Source organism: Archocentrus centrarchus, chromosome 17 (assembly GCF_007364275.1).
Source record: "Archocentrus centrarchus isolate MPI-CPG fArcCen1 chromosome 17, fArcCen1, whole genome shotgun sequence".
NCBI classification, from domain to species: domain Eukaryota; kingdom Metazoa; phylum Chordata; class Actinopteri; order Cichliformes; family Cichlidae; genus Archocentrus; species Archocentrus centrarchus.
Window position 1 is genome coordinate 32,352,726 of NC_044362.1, and position 21,746 is coordinate 32,374,471.

At 41.1% G+C, this 21,746-nt stretch overlaps 3 protein-coding genes and 1 non-coding gene across 5 annotated transcripts; 3 read left to right on the forward strand and 1 right to left on the reverse strand.

The window, feature by feature from the left end:
- Positions 1–1,179: 1,179 nt before the first annotated feature.
- Positions 1,180–2,859, forward strand: LOC115795863 (tripartite motif-containing protein 16-like). The gene has a single exon (XM_030751988.1). It carries the CDS (start codon positions 1,210–1,212, stop codon positions 2,857–2,859), a length of 1,650 nt encoding a protein of 549 aa, XP_030607848.1. The 5' UTR covers positions 1,180–1,209.
- Positions 2,860–4,319: 1,460 nt separating this feature from the next.
- On the forward strand, positions 4,320–6,983 carry LOC115795853 (tripartite motif-containing protein 16-like). The gene has a single exon (XM_030751971.1). It carries the CDS (start codon positions 4,389–4,391, stop codon positions 6,057–6,059), a length of 1,671 nt encoding a protein of 556 aa, XP_030607831.1. The 5' UTR covers positions 4,320–4,388; the 3' UTR covers positions 6,060–6,983.
- A 4,224-nt stretch (positions 6,984–11,207) lies between these two features.
- Positions 11,208–11,372, reverse strand: LOC115796517 (U1 spliceosomal RNA). Its single transcript, XR_004021309.1, has one exon. It is a non-coding gene; the product is annotated as a U1 spliceosomal RNA (small nuclear RNA).
- Positions 11,373–12,789: 1,417 nt separating this feature from the next.
- znf622 (zinc finger protein 622) lies at positions 12,790–21,142 on the forward strand. Of its 2 annotated transcripts, none has more exons than XM_030751949.1 (7): positions 12,790–12,922; positions 14,831–15,413; positions 15,617–15,913; positions 16,075–16,237; positions 16,348–16,463; positions 17,837–17,980; positions 19,930–21,142. In XM_030751949.1, exons 2-7 carry the CDS (start codon positions 14,837–14,839, stop codon positions 20,061–20,063), a joined length of 1,431 nt encoding a protein of 476 aa, XP_030607809.1. In that variant the 5' UTR covers positions 12,790–12,922; positions 14,831–14,836; the 3' UTR covers positions 20,064–21,142. The 2 variants fall into 2 exon arrangements, with proteins under 2 accessions (XP_030607809.1, XP_030607810.1); XM_030751950.1 differs by having other exon boundaries at positions 15,620–15,913.
- The last annotated feature ends 604 nt before the right edge of the window (positions 21,143–21,746 follow it).

Genomic DNA, 21,746 nt, shown 5'->3' on the forward strand with positions numbered 1-21,746 from the left:
GTTTTGGATCAGAGCATAGACGCTCTCTGACAAATAATTACCTGATGGCTCTGTTACCCACATGTGGTTAACCTTTGTCAGTTTTTCAGATTTTATACCTGTGATCAATTTATTACAAAATTTTAAAAGCCTGTTGTTATTTAACTGTTTTTTTGTAACCAATAAAACTAAAGTGAAATAAATTTGAGAAATACAGAACCATCACCACACTCCCAACTGCCAGTAAAACATTTCACATAACGGTAATATAGAAAAATAAAGACAAGGTTTTATTTAGACTTCATTGTGTCAGTGAGGAAACTCATGGTGCTGATCACCATCTTGGAATGTGTAAAAATCCGGTAACCACACACCTTCCTGTATGCACATTACTTTACACTGAATCTTCACTCCTGTGTCATTCTGTTGACAATAACCTTTTTACCCCACAGTGGACATACTGGTTTCGTAGCTGCTGTGTGATGTGATGTGACTGTGAGGGTGGAAATAAAAACAGGTTGATTTTCTTTTTCTTTTCTCAGGACTGCAAGAAGAGAGCCACTCCTCTTCAAACGAGCGCTGCTGCCCGTGTGTGGAAGCATGTGTGCAGACAGATGTGCAGAAAACAATTTTTATTTATTTTTTCATTCATTTACTTAGTAAACATATGTTTGTCACTGCATGTAAGAACTTCATCCCATCTGTGAAACATAGTGATAGTGTCATGCTTTGGGCTGTTTTTTGAATTTCATGCCAGCAAATTTTGAAGGTATATATCAGGACATTTGTTTCTCAAGTAAATCTCAGGAGAAAGTAGATCGTGCAGCAAGAAAATTTCTCTCAGCAAAGAATAGTCAGAGATAAAATCCTACCACCAGATCCTCAGAAATGAAGAAGCCTCCTGGATAAGAGATCCAATTCAGTTCAGTTGTTGAGAGCTAAAAGTCATACTTCTGAGTGTAGAAAATCCAGTTTAACGGCATCATAGTTCTTTCTATATTCAGTAAATCAACCATAACACATCCTGTCTGATGTAACAAGCTCTTTGTTACACTCTCAGGATGCTTTCTTAATACTTCCCCTTCTCTGATTCTCTGTATAAGGGTGAGTAGTGAGAGGTGAAAAAGAGATTGTGTTCCCTTCAGGGCACAGAGGTTGTTTCTGCTCATGGAAAGTGAAACTATGTGATAGTCACTGAGGAAAGGGGAATTAGTGCAGCAAGATAATCAAATGGACCGAGAAACCTTCTCTTGTTCAGCCTGTTTGGATCTACTGAAGGATCCGGTGACTATTCCCTGTGGACACAGCTACTGCATGAACTGTATTAAAGGCTTCTGGGATGAAGAGGAGGAGAAGAAGATCTACAGCTACTCTCAATGGAGGAAGAATTTCAAAGTGAGACCTGTCCTGGAGAAAAACACCATGTTAGCAGATTTAGTGGAGGAGCTGAAGAAGACTGGACTCCAAGCTGCTCCTGCTGATCACTGCTATGCTGCACCTGAAGATGTGGCCTGTGATGTCTGCACTGGGAGTAAAATGAAGGCAGTGAAGTCCTGTTTGGTGTGTTTTGCATCTTACTGTGAGAAACACCTTCAGCCTCATTATGATTCGCCTCCATTCATGAAACACAAGCTGGTGGAGCCCTCCAAGAAGCTCCAGGAGAACATCTGCTCTCGTCATGATGAGGTGATGAAGATGTTCTGCCGTACTGATCAGCAGAGTATCTGTTATCTCTGCCCTGTGGATGAACATAAAGGCCACCACACAGTCTCAGCTGCAGCAGAAAGGACTGAGAGGCAGAGAGAGCTCGAGGTGAGTCGACTAAACATCCAGCAGAGAATCCAGGACAGAGAGAAAGATGTGAAGCTGCTTCAACAGGAGGTGGAGGCCATCAATCAGTCTGCTGATAAAACAGTGGAGCACAGTGAGAAGATCTTCACTGAGCTGATCCGTGTGATCCAGAAAAGAAGCTCTGATGTGAAGCAGCAGATCAGATCCCAGCAGGAAACTGAAGTGAGTCGAGTCAAAGAGCTTCAGGAGAAGCTGGAGCAGGAGATCACTGAGCTGAAGAGGAAAGATGCTGAGCTGAAGCAGCTCTCACACACAGAGGATCACAACCAGTGTCTACACAACTACCCCTCACTGTCAGCACTCAGTGAGTCTACACACTCATCCAGCATCAATATCCGTCCTCTGAGCTACTTTGAGGATGTGACAGCAGCTGTGTCAGAGCTCAGAGAGAAACTACAGGACATCCTGAGAGAGGAACGGACAAACATCTCACTGACAGTCACTGAAGTGGATGTTTTACTGTCAGATCCACCAGAGCCAAAGACCAGAGCTGAATTCTTAAAATATTCACGTGAAATCACACTGGATCCAAACACAGCACACACATATCTCTTACTATCAGAGGGGAACAGAAAAGTAACATCAACAAAACAACAGTCTTATTCTGATCATCCAGACAGATTCACTGGATGGTGGCAGGTCCTGAGCAGAGAGAGTCTGACTGGACGTTGTTACTGGGAGGTGGAGAGGAGAGGAGGAGGAGTTATTGTAGCAGTTGCATACAAGAATATCAGCAGAGCAGAGACTGAATGTTGGTTTGGACATAATGACAAATCTTGGGCATTAGACTGTTCCCAAAATAATTACACATTTTGGTATAATAAAATCCAAACTCCTGTCTCAGGTCCTCGGTCCTCCAGAGTAGGAGTGTACCTGGATCACAGAGCAGGTATTCTGTCCTTCTACAGCATCTCTGAAACCATGACTCTGCTCCACAGAGTCCAGACCACATTCACTCAGCCGCTCTATGCTGGACTTTGGCTTTGTTATTCTTATGGAGACTCTGCTGAGTTCATTAAACTGAAATAGACTGAAGTCTTTCATATGGTTGTGGGTGTAAATCTGTATTTTAGTTTCATGTTATTTTCTCTCCATCATTGTTGTGGCATTTCTGCACTGCACAGAGATCAGCTGTCAGTCAAACATTATGGGTGGTACCTTGACATCTTCTAGTTGTTCTCTTGATATTTTTTTTAAACCTCTCTTTGCTGATGTTGTTGAAGCTGCTGGAGGCTCAGTGAAGGTTTTCCATGTCTAAAGGAGGTTAAAGCAGCTCAGCTCAGCATGTTTTACATTATGTCGTGTTTTTAGGCTGATCAAACCATTTATAATGAAGTACATTGTGTTATAAATCATGGTAAACTGTATCAGAGCATCACCTGAACATCATGTTGTTATATCATTGCTATTGTAATAGGACACTTTCATATAATGTAAAAAAATATAGCAGTATTATTGCAGATGATGTGTCACAGCCCTGATTCCAGGTTTTCCTGATTCCATTTAAAACTTAGAATGAAGGTTAAACATTTTTTGATGTGATATTTGTACCATGTTGAGCTGTGGAGCTGACACAAAAAAGCCAATAAAAACATGTTTTTGTGTCACATGATGCTTTTCACGTTTCTGTTGTTCAGTGGAGAGTTTTTACTACACGGGGGTCAAAGCTGTAGGTGAAACAGGAGTCAAACACTTTGTTGTTGATGTTGATTTTCATGAAGATCAAACTTCAGGATGTGCCTGTCCTGTAGAGTCACAGTATGTCAGTGCTGGTTATGTGTTTTAAAGTCAAATAAAGAGTTCTTTAAAACTTCTTGTGAGGCGTCATCTCTGCAATATAAAACATCAGAGTGTTCTGTGATGTCGCTTTAGTTGAAGAAGCAGAGCCTGGAGACAAGGAGGGAGACCTGCCCATCACTGTGGCTGGGGTCACTGAGGGAGTTAAACTCTCTGTTGGGGTGGGAGAGATTTGCTCTGAGCCGCTAAAGGCTCTGGATGTTGTCAGGCTGTTTGTAGACTTTTTATTTAATGATTTGTTTTAATTATACTTTTAATGTGAGGATTCTATTTTATTTAATTTAAAACAATATTTTTTTACCCTAATATTTGTTTCACAGTTCATTTTATAATTTTTCTAAATATGTTTTAGTTTTAATTCAAAGCAAAATGTTGTTGTGCTTATTTGGGTTTTATAATTATATTTTAGTTTATTTAACTGTTAATACATTTGCATAAACTGGAAAACAGTTAATAAAACACTCTCTGTTGTAGAAACAGTTACACACACTCTCGCTCCTCTTCCTGGAATGAGTCCCACCCTGATAACCCTCCCTCTGCTTCCTGCTCTCTAACTCAGCACCTCCTCTCTACCCACATGTCTCCTTGTTCCCTCACCTTCAGATCTGCACTTTGAGGATGGGTGTAACCAACATGTGGTGACATGTAAGAGCTGACAGGTCCCATTCACTGCAAACACTCATGTTGTTTAGATCAGAGCTCAGACTAGTTTCAGTTATCAGGAGGTGAAACTCACACAGTCACTGACACTGAGAGGAGAAATGGAGCAGAAAGGAGTTCAGCTGGACCGAGAAACCTTCTCTTGTTCGATCTGTTGGGATCTACTGAAGGATCCGGTGACTATTCCCTGTGGACACAGCTACTGCATGAACTGTATTAAAGGCTTCTGGGATGAAGAGGAGGAGAAACTCTGCAGCTGCCCTCAGTGCAGACAGACCTTCACACCAAGGCCTGTCCTGGTGAAAAGCACCATGTTAGCAGTTTTAGTGGAGCAGCTGAAGAAGACTGGACTCCAAGCTGCTCCTGCTGATCACTGCTATGCTGGACCTGAAGATGTGGCCTGTGATGTCTGCACTGGGAGAAAAATGAAGGCAGTGAAGTCCTGTTTGGTCTGTCTGGCATCTTACTGTGAGAAACACCTTCAGCCTCATTATGATTCACCTCCATTAAAGAAACACAAGCTGGTGGAGCCCTCCAAGAAGCTCCAGGAGAACATCTGCTCTCGTCATGATGAGGTGATGAAGATGTTCTGCCGTACTGATCAGCAGAGTATGTGTAATCTCTGCCCTGTGGATGAACATAAAGGCCACCACACAGTCTCAGCTGCAGCAGAAAGGACTGAGAGGCAGAGAGAGCTCGAGGTGAGTCGACTAAACATCCAGCAGAGAATCCAGGACAGAGAGAAAGATGTGAAGCTGCTTCAACAGGAGGTGGAGGCCATCAATCAGTCTGCTGATAAAACAGTGGAGCACAGTGAGAAGATCTTCACTGAGCTGATCCGTGTGATCCAGAAAAGAAGCTCTGATGTGAAGCAGCAGATCAGATCCCAGCAGGAAACTGAAGTGAGTCGAGTCAAAGAGCTTCAGGAGAAGCTGGAGCAGGAGATCACTGAGCTGAAGAGGAAAGACGCTGAGCTGAAGCAGCTCTCACACACAGAGGATCACATCCAGTTTCTACACAACTACCCCTCACTGTCAGCACTCAGTGAGTCTACACACTCATCCAGCATCAAGATCCGTCCTCTGAGATACTTTGAGGATGTGACAGCAGCTGTGTCAGAGCTCAGAGAGAAACTACAGGACATCCTGAGAGAGGGATGGACAAACATCTCACTGACAGTCACTGAAGTGGATGTTTTACTGTCAGATCCACCAGAGCCAAAGACCAGAGCTGAATTCTTAAAATATTCATGTGAACTTACACTGGATCCAAACACAGCACACACACAGCTGTTATTATCAGAGGGGAATAGAAAAGTAACATTAATGAAACAAATACAGTCTTATTCTGATCATCCAGACAGATTCACTGGAAGGCGTCAGGTCCTGAGCAGAGAGAGTCTGACTAGACGTTGTTACTGGGAGGTGGAGAGGAGAGGAGGAGGAGTTTATGTAGCAGTCACAGACAAGAATATCAGCAGAGCAGGGATTGAATGTATATTTGGATGTAATGACAAATCTTGGGCATTAAATTGTAACAACAACAGTTTTACATTTTGGTTCAACAACATTGAAACTCCTGTCTCAGGTCCTCGGTCCTCCAGAGTAGGAGTGTACCTGGATCACAGAGCAGGTATTCTGTCCTTCTACAGCATCTCTGAAACCATGACTCTGCTCCACAGAGTCCAGACCACATTCACTCAGCCGCTCTATGCTGGACTTTGGCTTTGTTATTCTTATGGAGACTCTGCTGAGTTCATTAAGCTGAAATAGACTGAAGTCTTTCATATTGTTGTGGGTTTAAATCTGTATTTTAGTTTCATGTTATTTTCTCATTGTTGTGGCATTTCTGCACTGCACAGAGATCAGCTGTCAGTCAAACATTATGGGTGGTACCTTGACATCTTCTAGTTGTTCTCTTGATGTTTTGGAGTTTTTAGGTGGAGCTCTTTCCTGTGTCTGTTTAGCCATGGAGGCGATCACTGCTCATGATGATTTTGATTTACAAAAACATTTCTCCACATGAAAATGTAAACTTCTCTGTGCTCTAAATGTTTGCTGAATATTTGTATTGATGTATTTGTATGTTGTTGTTTCTCTTCTACTTCATGGGCCTTAACAGAGAAATCAGCAGAGCTTCCTTTATCACACATGTTTTGTTCTCATCACTTTGTACATTTGGAAAGAAACTGCTTAGTTGTTAATTTTGTTTAAGAGTTTTTTTTAGCTCTTAAATACTAAAGATTTTAAGATTTATTAATCCAGCTAAGTTTAAAGTATTTCTGTCATGGTCCTGGGCCGGTGGCCCAGTGTTTTGTGTTTTGTGTGGTTCTGTTTTGTTGTGGGGTCTCTGTTTCTGTCTCCCTGTGTTCCTTTCCTGTTGTCCCTCTGTCAGTGTCTCCGGGTGTCAAGCCAGTGTGTACTATGTTAGAGTTCTTCCTGTTTTATTTTGATAAGTCGTCAGTTCTGTCATGCCCTGTTCTGCTTCCTCTTGTCTCACCTGTGTAATATGATTCACCTGTGTTCCCACCCCTCTCGTGGTATATTTAAGCCCATTGTTTTCCATGCTTGTTGTTGTGTCATTGTTGTTGTTGTTGAAGAAGATGGTTGTTGTCCGCTGTTCTGCATACTTCTCTGAGTTAGTCAAGTCTTGTTAGCTTCACGTCTCTCCCCGTTGAGTATATGCAAAGAAGAGTTCATGTTTTTGTCGATACCGTTTGGTGTAAATAAACGTGTGTAAGAATACTACACCTGTCCTGAGTCTGCATACTGATGTCCTCCTTCCTGCCTGCGCAGCGGCCCTGCGTGACAATTTCACGTTTTCACACATTGGAGTGTTTTAGGAGATTTGTATTCTCTCCCATGGTCCTTGAATGCAGAGTCAGTGTGATGTTACATATATTTAAACCTCTCTTTGCTGATGTTGAAGATGGTGAAGGCTCAGTGAAGGTTTTCCATGTCTTCCTGCAGGTTAACAACTGAAATCTTAAAACCGATGCTCAACACAAGAGGGCGCCTTCATCCTGCTAACAGGGATGTAGAGGAGGTTAAAGCAGCTCAGCTCAGTTTGATTTACATTCTGCCATGTTTGTAGGCTGATCAAACCCTTCATAATGAAGTGCATTGTGTCATAAATCATGACAAGCTGTATCAAAGCATCAAAAGTGGAAGAAAAATCATATTTTAATGACTGCAACCTGCATACTCCCTATTTCCTTGTAGATGAGTGGACCAAACTTGATGCCTAGTGCACTGTGTGTGCCAACATCTTTATAGTTATGCAAATATTTGATATCAACCCCACAATCTTATATATTTGTAGATTTCACAGTTCAGTTGAGCACCAAACAGCAACCTTATGACTGTATTCACTGTGCGCACATTTGTTGATGTTTCGTGTGTGCATGCTACATTCATTTTCATTCAGTTTGTGCATTTTCTGTGTTTGTAACGCTACTTATTTTAAAGGTCAGCACAAATTTTTAATCTTCCTGGTGCAGCTGAATATTGATCGACTTATAGAAATAGCGCAGCAGCTCTATGTGCTGATGAGACGACAAAGTTTGGGTCAGGATCATCATGTCATGAGACAGTTTATGAAGCAACCAGTTTGGTATTAAATCTTCTGTATCTATAATTCAGTTTAAATATTGCAATACATTTATATAATTTAACATATTCTATATTTTAATTCAATTCATTTCAATTTTATTTATATAGTGCCAAATCACAACAAAGAGTTGCCTCAAGGTGTTTTTAAATTGTAAGGTAAAGACCCTTCAATGATTTTACATATTTATATTGTTCAAAATATGACATCTAAAAAATGTGTTATATTATTAAAATTGATATTGTTCTGGTAATTTTATCAGTATATAGCTCATCATTAAAATATTAAACCATGTGCTTAGTACAGTGTAATAGTAATATTTGGTACTATATGAACCATTTAAAACAATTTACCATGTGCGCAATGTATATTACATCAATATATTTGCAGTGTTCAACAGGATTAGGTGATGACAGTTCATGTAAGAATCCCATACCTTTGTTTAACAGTTGATTCAGGCTGTGTCAAGGTCTGCAGACATTAAAGACCAGCTGTAGTGAGCAAGACCCAAATGAATACTTGTGAAACCAGGTGGAGTTTAACAAAAAGTGAGCCGTTTATTAGGCTGATGGTAGAAGTACAAAAAAAAAAAAAGTAAAAGACTAACTGAAACTTAGGCAAACACACACTAACCCTAATAACCACTCAGGGCAGATGAACAGATAGTCCAACAAAGAACAAGGGACACATACACACAGCGGGGCAATGAGAGGAAGTAGAGAGAGCTGGGGAGAAGGAGACACAGGTGAACTGAATAACAGAAGATGAAACACAGCAGGAACAATGTGCTCAAAGCCTGGAATACAGTGGAGGAGCATGACAAGCAGCCACAAAGGTTTAACCAGCTGTACCCGAACCACTGGGCAACACCCTCTATTTGTCCACACCAAAAACCAACAAATTAAATGGCCACTGAGGCATCTCAGTACTGGATCTTACGCAGGTCAAAAATCTCAAAAATAATACAAAGTCCATACCAAAGTGCATTTGGGTCGGTTTATTCTCCATAATGCAGCAAACTTACAGACGTAAACACTTTAGTCTGCAGCCTCTCTGTCACCTGGTAAAAAAATCAAAAAACATATGACCCGATGCCTGCTGACCCCTCCCACTTGACCTACTTATATAGATTAAGTGCACACCTGCTCAGCCATAAACCCAAAAAGTGAACTAAAATTTACCAAAAGAAAATAAACCATAAACTTAACCTTAGAAAAAATTAACTCAACATTTTAATACAAAAAGTAAAAATAACTCCAACAGCCTCTGCCACACTAAAAAAAGATGACCTCATTGATGCTGCTCTAATACAGAAGGTAAAGATGGCCAAGTGTTATGCACCAGCACAACATGCCATCAGTGTTCAGAGCAACAGGTTCAGGTACACTCTTGTTAAACTTTTGTGGTTGCGCTCACCTCAGGGCTCTCGCATCAGAAAAACTCTGTTTTAAAGACCTACGAGCAGCACCAGAATCTGGAGGAAGATCGAGTTCTCTGTAAAGCTGACATTTCTCTCCCTGAAATTAACATCAAGACTGTGTGGAACTTCATCTGTCAGCAAGAAAGGATGCTCAATCTGCATGCAACAAAACAACCATCCACCATAGCCAAGATCACCTCCATCTCCTCTGCACACTGCCTCAGCCACCTCTTCCACCTGTGCCACTACTACCACTTTAAAAAAATGACCGCAACCTTTACCATCACTGGGCCTGTGCCTTCACTGGCTGCTTCCACAGCAACATCTGAGACTGTTGGGCCCTCTGTACTGCCAATAAAACCCTGCAATCAGATGGTCCCTGGAAATACTGGCCCTCCTTCATCAGTCTCTTCTACAGTGGCCATAACGCCCTCCATTAGCACACAAGACACTAAAGACAGGCCTCCAGGATAAGCATAAGCTGATCCTTACCCCTCAGAGGCAGGAGCAAAAATGTCAGGGGTGGAAAACATCCCAAATTGTAGAATCTGCCAAAGCCAACCCAATAACATAAAAAATATATTTTTTAAAAAGTTTCTACTCTGTAAAAATGATGTCATATCATACCATATATATCTATAATTTAAGACATTAGTGTTCAAAATTTTTGTTTGATTGTTTTTCCAGAAAGATGACTTGGATGTAAAACTTTTAGTCACTATGTAATTGATTTTGTAAAAGCACTGATTGTGAATCTTGCAGTGCTGTATTCCTGATTTGTAAACTTTAATAAAATGTTACACTATGTGTTACACTAACTGTGAACTGTGGAATTAATGAATGCCTAAATTGGGAATCAATTAGCCTCCCACAGTCCTTATGGCACTGACAATCACACAAGCAGAAATAAATATAACTTTAGAAAAAAACAGTTTAGTTTATAGGTTTGATTGTATTTCTTTATTATGTTATACAGAAACTGTTCATCAGCTTTGTCTGTTAAGCTTCATGGGCTGAGCAATGTAGATTCTCTACTGGGGGGGGGGGGGGGGGGGGGGGGGGGGGGGGGGGGGGGGGGGGGTAGGAGTTTTATATGTGCAATTTCTGAAGCCCTAAAACCACTGAATGAAGCCCACGCTGTGCGTGGAATTATCACAGGGCTTGCGTTCATTGTTCAGAAAACATTGATGCTTTTGTACTTGATTCTAGTCTGGTGGTTAGTCTGTTTTGCACTGCTGGAAATGCAGGTACTACAAGAGAGGAGACAAATCAAGAATACCTAACCAATCAGTGCAATCGATTTTAGTTTGCCCAACAAGTGAAGCAATTTCCGTGTCTCCGCCGTGGGATGGTAACCGTGAATGTTTACATGTATCCAGTTTCAGAAGTTGCAGCCGTCACCTTTGAAATGAGCAGCAGCACTCAGCACTCAAATCCTTAAGTTGAATTCAAATGTTTCTTTGCCCGCCTCGGAGCGCTAAAACACCAGATCTTATGCAGCTTTAATCTCTTGTGCCTTTTAGTGCTAATTCACTTTGAATGAGCATCATCTGATAGGGCAGGGCTCTTCAACTCCAGGCCTCGAGGTCCGGTGTCCTGCAGCTTTTAGATGTGTCCCTGATCCAACAAACCTGAATCAAATGGCTGAATTACCTCCTCAGTATGCAGTCAAGTCCTGCTAATGACTTGTATATTTGACTCAGGTGTGCTGAAGCAGAGACACATCTAAAACCTGCAGGACACCGGCTCTCGAGGCCTGGAGTTGAAGAACTCTGTGATTGGGTCTCTGGCCTTGATGGCACTCTTCACAGCTTCAACTTCTGACTTGAAGCTGAGGTGCACATGCCAGATGTTGACAGGGCTCAGCAAGAAAAGCAGGGAATGCATGAGTGAGGGGAGAGCACGAACGCAGTCCCCCACTACCACAAAGTATGCAGTTGAGATTCCCGCATTGGGGGAATTCACAGGGGTCAGCACAACGAACAGTGTAATGGCTGAGCTTCACCCTGGGTGAACTACCTTCTTGATCATGGTATCGCCCCTGCCAGGTAAGTATGAGTTGGGACCGTGGGAGACGGCGCTCCCGTTTCCACATGCAGCACTCTGGCTGATGGTGGCCGATACGCATAATCCCTCAATCCAATCCCAGCACAACATGCCTGTTGTCACATTTCAAAGGTCACACCCACTTGCTTGCTGCCATCATGGGTAAGGGGCTTGACAGCGAATGCCAGAGAGGTCTCCTGCAGCCTAAATTCAACACTGGTTTGCTTTAACCGGCTCGACCGAAGGTAAAGCCCCAGTCGCAGAAAGTGCTCATCAGCTTTGTCGGTTAACCTTCAAGGGCTGCGTAATGGGGATTCTCTGCTGGGGGGGTAGGAGATTTATACAGGTGCTGGTCATAAAATTCGAAAATTAGGCAAAAGTAGCCCCAACTAAGTATTGAGTGCTGTAAATGCCCATACTTTTTATCTTCATAGGTTTCAGCTGGCAAACATTTCTAAAAATCCTTTTTTTGTATTTGTCTGAAGTCGTATTCTAATTTTCTGAGATACTGAATTTGGGGTTTTCATTAGTTGCCACTTATAATCATCAAAAGTAAAAGAAATAAACATTTGAAATATATCAGTCTGTGTGCAATGAATGAGTATAATACACAAGTTTCACTTTTTGAATGGAATTACTCCAATAAATCATCTTTTTCATAATATTCTAATTCTATGACCAGCACCTGTATATTCAGGAAACAAGGCTAGCCTGACTGGATTCAGGGGTGTAAATAATTTGGTCCCTTTTCTTCCTAGCATTAGTCATGATAACTGGCCATTAACATTTCCTTTATTATTATTTATAATTTATGTATTTTGCAATTTATTATTTTATTTTTATTTTCAAGTAGTTCTTATGAAGCTTTAAATATACTCATGGTATATGTTTGCCCTTACCATATGTACATTTATTTCCCTGAGCAGGGGCGGTTCTAGGGGCGGGGCCACAGGGGCATTGGCCCCATCTGAAATCTGATTGGCCCCCTGATGTGCCCCTGTCCTGTCACTCATCTGTCCTTTGTCCGAGAGCAAGGATCAAATTATAGGTGGATGCAATTCCATGCTGAAACACCAGTAGCACTAATGAGCCAAATAGGAATGCTCAGGGTGAATAAAGCTTACAGAAGAAAAAGAAGATTTGAACGATTTATAGTAAATTCTCTGATCTTAAATTGAACAAATTCCCATTTGAGTATATTACCAACAACTGATTCATTATTTTCAATATCTCTAATTATCTGTCTAATTTTTTGACAGTATTCATCCATATTTATAAGCTGGCATTAAATAACTAATATCCCCTGCTTCTAGATACCTTCATTGCTGGTTCAGCCTTCTGCTAAGTGTTTAGCCGTCTGTGTAATATAGTAACCAGTTAAACACGGTAGGTGGCAGTGAAACACCTCTTAGCCAAAAACAACACCACGAAAAAGAAGAGTTCAAAGTTCACCAGGAAGTCATCCTCGTGTATTTGTGGTGTAGTTACGGCACTGTCAGGTACGCACGTACCAAAAAGTGAATTAGATATCTTTTACGGAGAGATCGTCTCACTGAACAGGTAAGGAAATGTTTTTGGAGAGTTGCCGGTGGTGTCATTGTAATTGCCATAAAGGTGCGTGATTGTAGCTGCTGTTAGCTTCAGTGTTCACACTAAAATGCCGAGCACGTTTAGTTCGGACCGGCGCAGCTTCGCCGTGTAACAGTGGATGTTGTAGCAGGTATTTTAGATTAAAGGTGTGCTCGGTAACGCTGGATTACCTGCGTGGTTAGGTAAACACGTGACTTTACGTGGCAGCTGGCTAATTGTTAGCTCTGTATGCTAACTTTAATCAGCCGTAAACAGACCGTTCATTAGAACAGTGACGTCATCATTGCCCTCTTTGGGCTTCCATAATAATGTTTTTATGTTTTATATGCAGTATAAAAAATAAAATAACGCGTTCAGAATTTGAGGCTGAAACATGATTTAACAGTTTTAAAAACGGCTAATCATTTTATTTTTAGCTCCATTTAAATGTCGGTTTAACAACCATGAACATTGCACCTGTAATTCCAGTAAATCGTTATTTTTGTACGTGAATGCATATTTTTTCCGCTTAGGTTTAAATTTAAAATACGAATCTTAAGGTTAAAATTTTGGGCAGTGGTATTTTTGATAAGCACCAGAAAGCAAACAAACTAAACTCCAGATAAACTAACAGAAAGTTATTAGCTGTTTAAGATAATTGACTCTGACATAATTAAAAAAACAAACAAACAAAAAAGGAATAAAGTTGTGTGAACTTATATTTATTACTGATCCTCATCAGAGAAACCAAAGAATTTATACCCTGAAAAACCTTAGACCCTCCTCCTCCCCCAGCAGAGGTCTGAGGTCTGATCTTTCAGGAGAGGAGACAATATTTCCTGGAGAACTGATTAGTAGGCAGTGATTTCATGTCTGATGATCGCCAGTCTAGAGCAGGTTAGGTTTGCAATGTGTCCTAGTAAGAAGGGAACCACCCTAAGAGTACAGAAAACCCAGGGTTAACTCTGAAGTTACCTGGATAAGCCAGAGGCCTGCTTCATAGTACAGGCCTCAGCTCAAAGTGTTGCCAAACAGAGAAATCCTTCTCCTTTTAGCAGCTCCATGAGAACAAGCTCCTCTATGTCACAGGCAAATTATATCTGGATTTTTGACCAGTGACCTCCTGTTTCAGCTACAAAGTTCCTTTCTTCACGTTGGAGCTTGTTGATCAGGTGGTTGATGAAGGACCTCCAGCTTTTTCCCAGTAAATGTTTTAGTGGTGGTTACAGGACCAAGCTCTGCTGCCTATTTAATTTCACCTGAGCTCACCATCACTGTAACCACTCCGCCTCTTTCTTCTTTGCCGTGTGTGTGTGTGTGTGTGTGTGTGTGTGTGTGTGTGTGTGTGCGCGCCTGCGTGCGTGCACGGCTCCACGTTAACCTCAATCTTAGTATGTTATATTCACGTGCATCCTCCTGAATACGTTTCTATTGCAGGTCTGTTTGTAGTTACTAATGTGAGTGAACCGGTCGCGCTTACATGGTGATACCTGAGCGCTACAGAGGTTTGATTTAAGCGAAGCATCAAAACAAAAAATTAGCGTGGAGGATTTTTTATAATTGAGTTAATTGAAGCCTTGGTAGTTAAATTGAGTTTGACTTCTTAAACTGTTTTAAACTGTGTTTTGAATTGCTTAATATTCTTGAGTATTTATACTCAAGAACTACTGATGGTCTCTGCTGCTATAACATCTGGGTTTTAATCTCTGTTTTATAGACTTTGAAAAAAAAATGTATTCAGCTTTTACTGGCATTAAGCTGTAAAGACAAATGAGTTTGGAGATAACCAAATTCAGGGTTTCCTGTTTTGTATAAAACCCTAAGGGAAAATAGCATTATGTTGAGACACCTGTGATTTTTGGGCTAGATGCCATAAATAAACGTTACTTGAATCTTCAGGTCCCCATGGCCTCCTACACTTGCATCAGCTGCCGGGTAGCTTTCGCAGATGGTGAAGTGCAGCGAGCGCACTACAAAACCGACTGGCACCGTTACAACTTGAAGCGCAAGGTGGCCGACATGCCCCCCGTCACAGCTGAGAACTTCCAGGAGCGCGTCCTGGCCCAGCGGGCTGCTGCTGACCAGCAGCTGACCGACGCATCGGCCACTGAGTACTGCACCATCTGCAACAAGAAGTTTTCCAGCGCCAACGCTTACCAGAACCATCTGCAGTCCCACAAACACCAACAGGCCGAAAAGCAGACCCTGCTCGCCGCCCAGAGGAGAGTGGAGAAGATGAACGAGAAGAACCTGGAGAAGGGACTCGGTGATGAGAAGGTAGATAACGACGCAAGGAACGAGGCCCTGCAGCAGGCTCTGAAAGAGCAGCAGAGATCGAGCCCTGCCAAGCAAGACCACGCCCAGACGTCACAAGGAGCGACAAAGCAGAGGACAGAGAAGCCGGATAAACCGCCCAGGATGATGTGGCTGGAGGAGCAAGCCAAGAGGCGAGAGAGAGAAGGAGGAGGTACAGCTGATGAAGGTGAGGAGATTAAATGAAACATCAGAGATGTTAGTCCATTTATCAACTGCCTGACTTTCTTACCCTCCCTGCTCCTCCTTAAACCCACTATGTCCCCCAGAACATTGTAGTCTTTAAACTCAGGCCTGACAGCAACACTAAAAGTAAGCAGTGAGAATGTCATGTTGATGTAGTTTGAATGTACTTCCATAAAAATCTTCCAGAAGAGTGGGAGGACGTAGATGATGATGATGATGATGATGATGAGGGAGATGACAGTGATGAGATGGAGGAGGACGATGAAGATGAGGTGATGGATCAGGAGGAGGGTGAATCCGCTGCTCTGTCTGACCCCTGTCCCTCCGCTCTGCCCGGCTCCATCCCCATCACCGACTGCTTGTTCTGCTCCCACCACTCCAAGTCGCTCATGAAGAACGTCAGCCACATGACCAAAGTCCACAGCTTCTTCATCCCCGATGTGGAGTTCCTCGTAGACCTGAAGGGCTTCATCCGTTACCTTGGTGAGCTTGGAGTGTGAAACTGCTTGTTCGACACTCAGATCAGTATCATCAGTCTTCACGTTGATTATAAAAATAATGCTGTAGGATTTTTTTTGTTGCACTTTTTCTTTAGTGCTCTGTTGATTTTCTTTTTTTTTTTAAATTTATTTAATTTTTTACAGGAGAAAAAGTCGGTGCTGGAAACGTGTGCTTATGGTGTAACGAAAAGGGGCGTTCGTTTTATTCGGCAGAAGCGGTACAGAGTCACATGACAGACAAAAGCCACTGTAAGCTCTTCACAGATGGCGATGCTGCCCTGGAGTTTGCAGACTTCTATGACTTCAGGTAATTAACTTGAGGTCCTCTTAAATGTTTAAGAATCAGTGGTTCATTTTTTGCTTTGTATAAAATACATCTCATATAGTTTAATTTGCACTTTTCTGGGGGGTCAACAGGAACAGTTACCCTGACAGGAAAGAGGGAGAGGATATTGAAATGGACGACGAAGAGCTGCCTGATGCCAAAAACCTGGAATATGATGATGAGACGATGGAGCTGACGCTCCCTTCAGGTGACTTGAGATTAGTTTTTATAATAAAGGGGCGTGGTCAAGTCTTAAATGTGTGTAAAAGATTTATATGAAGTGCTCGGCGTGAACACTGAACTTGGTCATTCACTGAATTTATGCTGGCTTTAGTGTTGGTATAAGGGGGACTCTTCAGTCTTTTTCTCCTCTTCATGGTCAGATACACTTACATAAATGCACAGAAGAAACATTAATTTACAAAAAAGATGTAGTTGTATAGTAGGATATAGGATATAGTGTTGTATAGTTAATTAAAATGGCTGCAGCTATCACGTCTCTGTGACTCCACATTTGACCTTTATGGCAAAATATTTCATTTCTGCAGCTAATTTGATTTTTAGTTGGTCTATAATTGCATCTATAGATGGTTCAGCCTGCAACGCTTATTATTAAATGTTTTTGTTCTTTTAGTCAGTAATATTAAAATAAATGAATTTTCATAGAGTTTTAGGTATCTACTGAAATTGATTAGTTAACGTAGTGAGTTTTAGAATTTGGGGATTTTAGTAAGACATGAATATGAGAGAGACATGAGAAATTAAGACGGGGGATTTACTGATTCCAAAATAATCTGAGGAATTAAGGTTCATTCTGCAGTTTTTAATCGCATCTAATCCTATGAAAATATGACCTGTTCATCTGGGCTGATATCACCCTCTCTACAGATCATCAGATTAGTGCTTATTGATATCGGCATCAGCTGTTGGGCAGATTGTTATTTTAAGAATTGCCTCAGCCCGAAATTTCACAGTTCCCTGTTTGAAATGCTGTGTTTATTATACATTTACAAATGTGGAACCCCTTCACCTCCTGAGACCTGAGCTACTGTTTGCCATGCATTTTTAATTTCTCCAAGATATTGATGTGTATATAAATTACACTTCCTCTTCGAACAGGAAGTAATATTTTGTTAGATGGTTGTTACATACTTTTGTTTAAAAAAAAAAAAAAAAAAAAACTCCTCACATGGGGACAATAGGTTTACTTTATAGCATAACACAACAAAAACAACATGGCTTAACAAATATAAAACACTATTGAGCAGAATGAAGTATAAAGTGCAGCAAAGCCAAAATATAATGTCCCCATATGTGGACGCAGGGACTCAGGAGGTTAAAAACCTCCTGAGGCAGTATCTCAGTATGTTTAGTAAGCTTGGAAAAGATGATATATAAATATATTTTAAATTTGGCTTTTTGTTGCGATGTATCAAAACACTCAAAATGATTTCTAATCTGCGTCGTCCAGCTGGAAAAATAACCGAGCCGATTGCTGCTGCAGAGCTCCTGAGCAGATCTGTCTTTTGAGTTGTGGGTTCGTGTTGTAACAGAATGCGTCTCTTTGCTGCGGTTCTTCAGGTGCAAAGATCGGCCACCGCTCCCTGATGAGGTACTACAAGCAGCGGTTTGGAGCCCAGCGAGCAGTGGCTCTGTCCCACAATAAGAACGCTGTTGGCAGAGTCCTCCGGCAGTACAGATCTCTCGGCTGGGGAGGAGACACGGGTAAGATTCAGCAAAGCCTCATCAGAATGAGTTCATTTGTTGTTTCATTAGTTAGCTTTGTCACAGTTTAACTTATGAAGCTCTTTGTGACGGTACATCCTGCTTGTTGAGCGACGACCCCGTTTCCAGGTCAAACCATTACAGCATAGCTGAAGCTCCTGTCTCCTCAGCATGCTGCGTATGCTGTGTGCACTATTCAGCTGTCATTCTGCCCCTGCAGAGCATCATTATTAGCATTATTCATGTGTAGCATGCTGAGCTACAAGATAATCTTTTAGAAAGTTGCAGTGTATACTGAAGCTGTCAAGCTCACAGTTTCTGGATGCTGATGTCCTGAAACTTGAGAAATGAATCGCTGTCCGGACGTCTGAGATTTCTAAATGAAGATGATGGTTCAGTCACGGTTACTATGACTTAAATTATTTACAATGCAGTAGAAGAAAGCAGTGATTCTAATTGAGAACATTTTTTGTGTTTCAGCTCCAGAATAATATTAATAATTCCATTTTATGTAGACCCTTTAAAACTGTTTCCAAAGTGCTTTGACACAGAGGTGAAACACAGAGTGCTCAGAAGGTAAATTTAAACAGAAAGCCACACAAAACACAAGTGTATTAATAATGTACTTGTGCTCCACCTTGTGGCATTATTTGGCAGTTGAGGTTTACAGTTTTATTACTTACAGTGTTTCTCAAACACCCCTTTTCCACTAAAATTGCTGGATGTGAAGTTGGACCCACTGATGTTTGTCTAAGCGAGTACTGGAAGAAATGGAAAATAGCCTTCGGCTTATTCTGGCATATTTACATTGTGATGTTCATCAGTATGCGTTGTCCCTTTTTAAATAAATAAATCTAAAAAATAAAATAAGAACTCCATAAACAATTCTTTCACAGTTTGAGCCACAGTGATGTTTCTGAACTGAGGCCTGACCAACTTGAGCTCAGGTCTCATTGTGTATTAATATCGGATAAGATACTCACTGACAACAGTATCAATACCAACAGTGCCGTCTTCGCCACCTTCGGCTGACGCACAACTTCACACATCACTGCAGGCAGGCGCACGGCCCCTCCCTTCACTAACACCTGAAGCAGTTGATGGGCAACGTGAGAGGCCGGTGAAGCTCCTGTTTCAGCAGCGTTGAAGTATTAAACAATTATAAATGTTAAACTGGCCGGGACACGTTAACGTTAGCAGTTTAACTATTAGCAGTTACCCGACAGCCGTCTTGTATTGTTGAGGTAGCAGCTGTGGCTAATAATAAAATGATAACATTAATGTGGGTGCTAGGCACTGAGTGTTATCAGATGTTGTTTCTCTTCAAGTCCCAGATTGAATCTGAGAAAGTCAACTTGAGCAGCAGTGAAAATATAGGGCCAAGTCTCCAGAAGCACAATGCTGCCTCAGACAGCCTAAAAATGATTTTTTTTGCACTAAGAGAATCTTAAAATATTTGATATATCTTACTATTACTGTATATTTGTATTTTTTATTTTGCACTGTGTCAGATAACGTAAATGTCTTTATCGATACCATTATCTGTATTGTTACAAGCTTTATCTAAAAAATTATCAGTATTTTCCTATTGAGTTTGAAATGCTTGTATTGGGATAAATCTACTGGGGAAATGCTCTTACTTTTACTATTAAACACAGTCATTGCTGTTTAAATGATCTCCTGTCATTCATCAGGTTTTAATAATACGTTGATAGTTCTTAATCCAGTCTAGTGTGGGCCATTAATTTGACCCTTCTGAAATAGAGTAACATCTTTTCCACGACCATGGGACTCGTCTTCCAGCATGGTTGTTGTTTGTAGTCCATGTTACGCCTTGTGTTCATTTCTCAATATGTTTTTTTTTAACTGTGAGAAAACTGCTACAAAATGACATTATGATGCACTGTTCACAACCATGTTGCCTTCTTTCTCATCTTTCTGTGTCTTAGGTAACAGTGCCCTTAATCAGAAACAGAAGGACATGCAGTATGTACAGATGATGAAGTCCAAGTGGATGCTGAAGATGGGCATGGGCCACAACACCACCAAGCAGAAGCACTTCAGAGCTCAAGTTATGTTCTAAACTCGGACTGAAGGGAACGGGAGGTGGACCGGTGGGCTCTGAAGTTTCATGTCTACTAACTCCAAGCCAGCAGGCAGACATCTTTGGTAGAAGTAAAACCAGGCTTGTCAGATGTAGACTGTATAAAAAAAGATGGACGCTGCCAACATGATGTCATTCAACAGTTTATGAAGTCTTTTTTTTTTTTTTTTTTAAAGCCACAAGCACAACATATTGGCCATCTTGGTGTTTTGAATTCAGAGCAGAAGAGACGGTGGGTTAGACTGGTAAACTAACAGACACTGCATGCTCATACTCTGGCTGCTTATTTATCACAAGGTAGCCACGCCCTAAATCATATTCTACTTTACTGTCTATTTTATGCTAAATAGGACCAAAATTAGCAAAATTTTAATACAATTTGAAATCAGTGATTGAGACCATGATCTCTTCAGAGAAGCGTTTACTGAGGACATAGAAGAAGTGCGGAGAAAGCTTGTTTTCTGAGGCTTTATTTCAGACTGAGTCTCCTCCTGCTGGCCATGCGAAAGAACACAAGTTTAATGTACATCTGTGTTGGCTGTGTCCATCTTTTATATACAGTCTGTAATTGACACCCCCTCATAACAGTAATTTTATGAGGGGGTTTGCATTGTGTTTAAAGTGATGCAGTATGAGGAAATCAGTTTGAGGAAATCTTTGATGTGATGAATCTTTAGCAGCTTCTTGAACTTTTTAAGATAAAGAGCCTTAAAATTACTTTCACCTGCGTCTCTGTGCTGAGCAGAGGTGGAAATCTCGTTGAAATTGTGATAGAAATCCAGGTGGAAGCTCTTTTCAGCTTCACTTTGAGAACAGCCACGCAGGTGCAGATCAAGGGCACGAAGAACGTTTAGAAATTATTTTTGACATTCTATTAACCCTGTAAAAGCTAGCAACATGATCATATCCTATTCCACCAAATGTTTCCATTTATCTCACACGTGAGTCTTCCTTATGTAACGTTTTGTTACTTTGTAATATTTCATGTTTAAATAGAAGAACCTATTTCAGTCATAAAAATCTGCCTTTCTGTTTTTGTTCGTGATTAAAAAGTTTGATTGATGCAGTTTCGAGTCTCCGGTAAGTTTTTCATCATGATTGCTTCGATTCCAGCTGGATGAGACAGATCCTCGGTATGAGACCGTTTTGCCTCTGTATGCCACCACAGTGGATTTTGAATGAAAAAATGTGACTCAAGTGCAGACTTTCAGCTTTATTTCAAGTGGTTTAAACAAATTATTGTATTAAAAGTTTAGGAAGTGCCCCAATTTCAGAACCTCAAAAGTAACTGGACACTTGACTGATCTCTCGTTATTCCATGACATATTAACAGATGAAAGATCTGGAGTTGATTTTAAGTACAATCGTCTCGCTATATCGCCGTTCACTTATTGCGGCTTTAATGTATCGTGGGTTTTTAAAAAAGTATAATTCTGTATCGTGGAGTTTTTGCTGTATCGTGGTATTTTTGTCAGCAGCTCCCCAGGAGAAGACATCAGTTACGCCTACACATTTAGCAGATATAGAAGTTATGGCAGAGGATGAAGATGCAGCACCTCATCGTCATCACCTTCATCGCCATCAGTACTGCACAGCTACATAATTCATCATCTTCATCATTGAAGTTGCAGTATACTTCACTGGTGAGTACCCATATAGAAT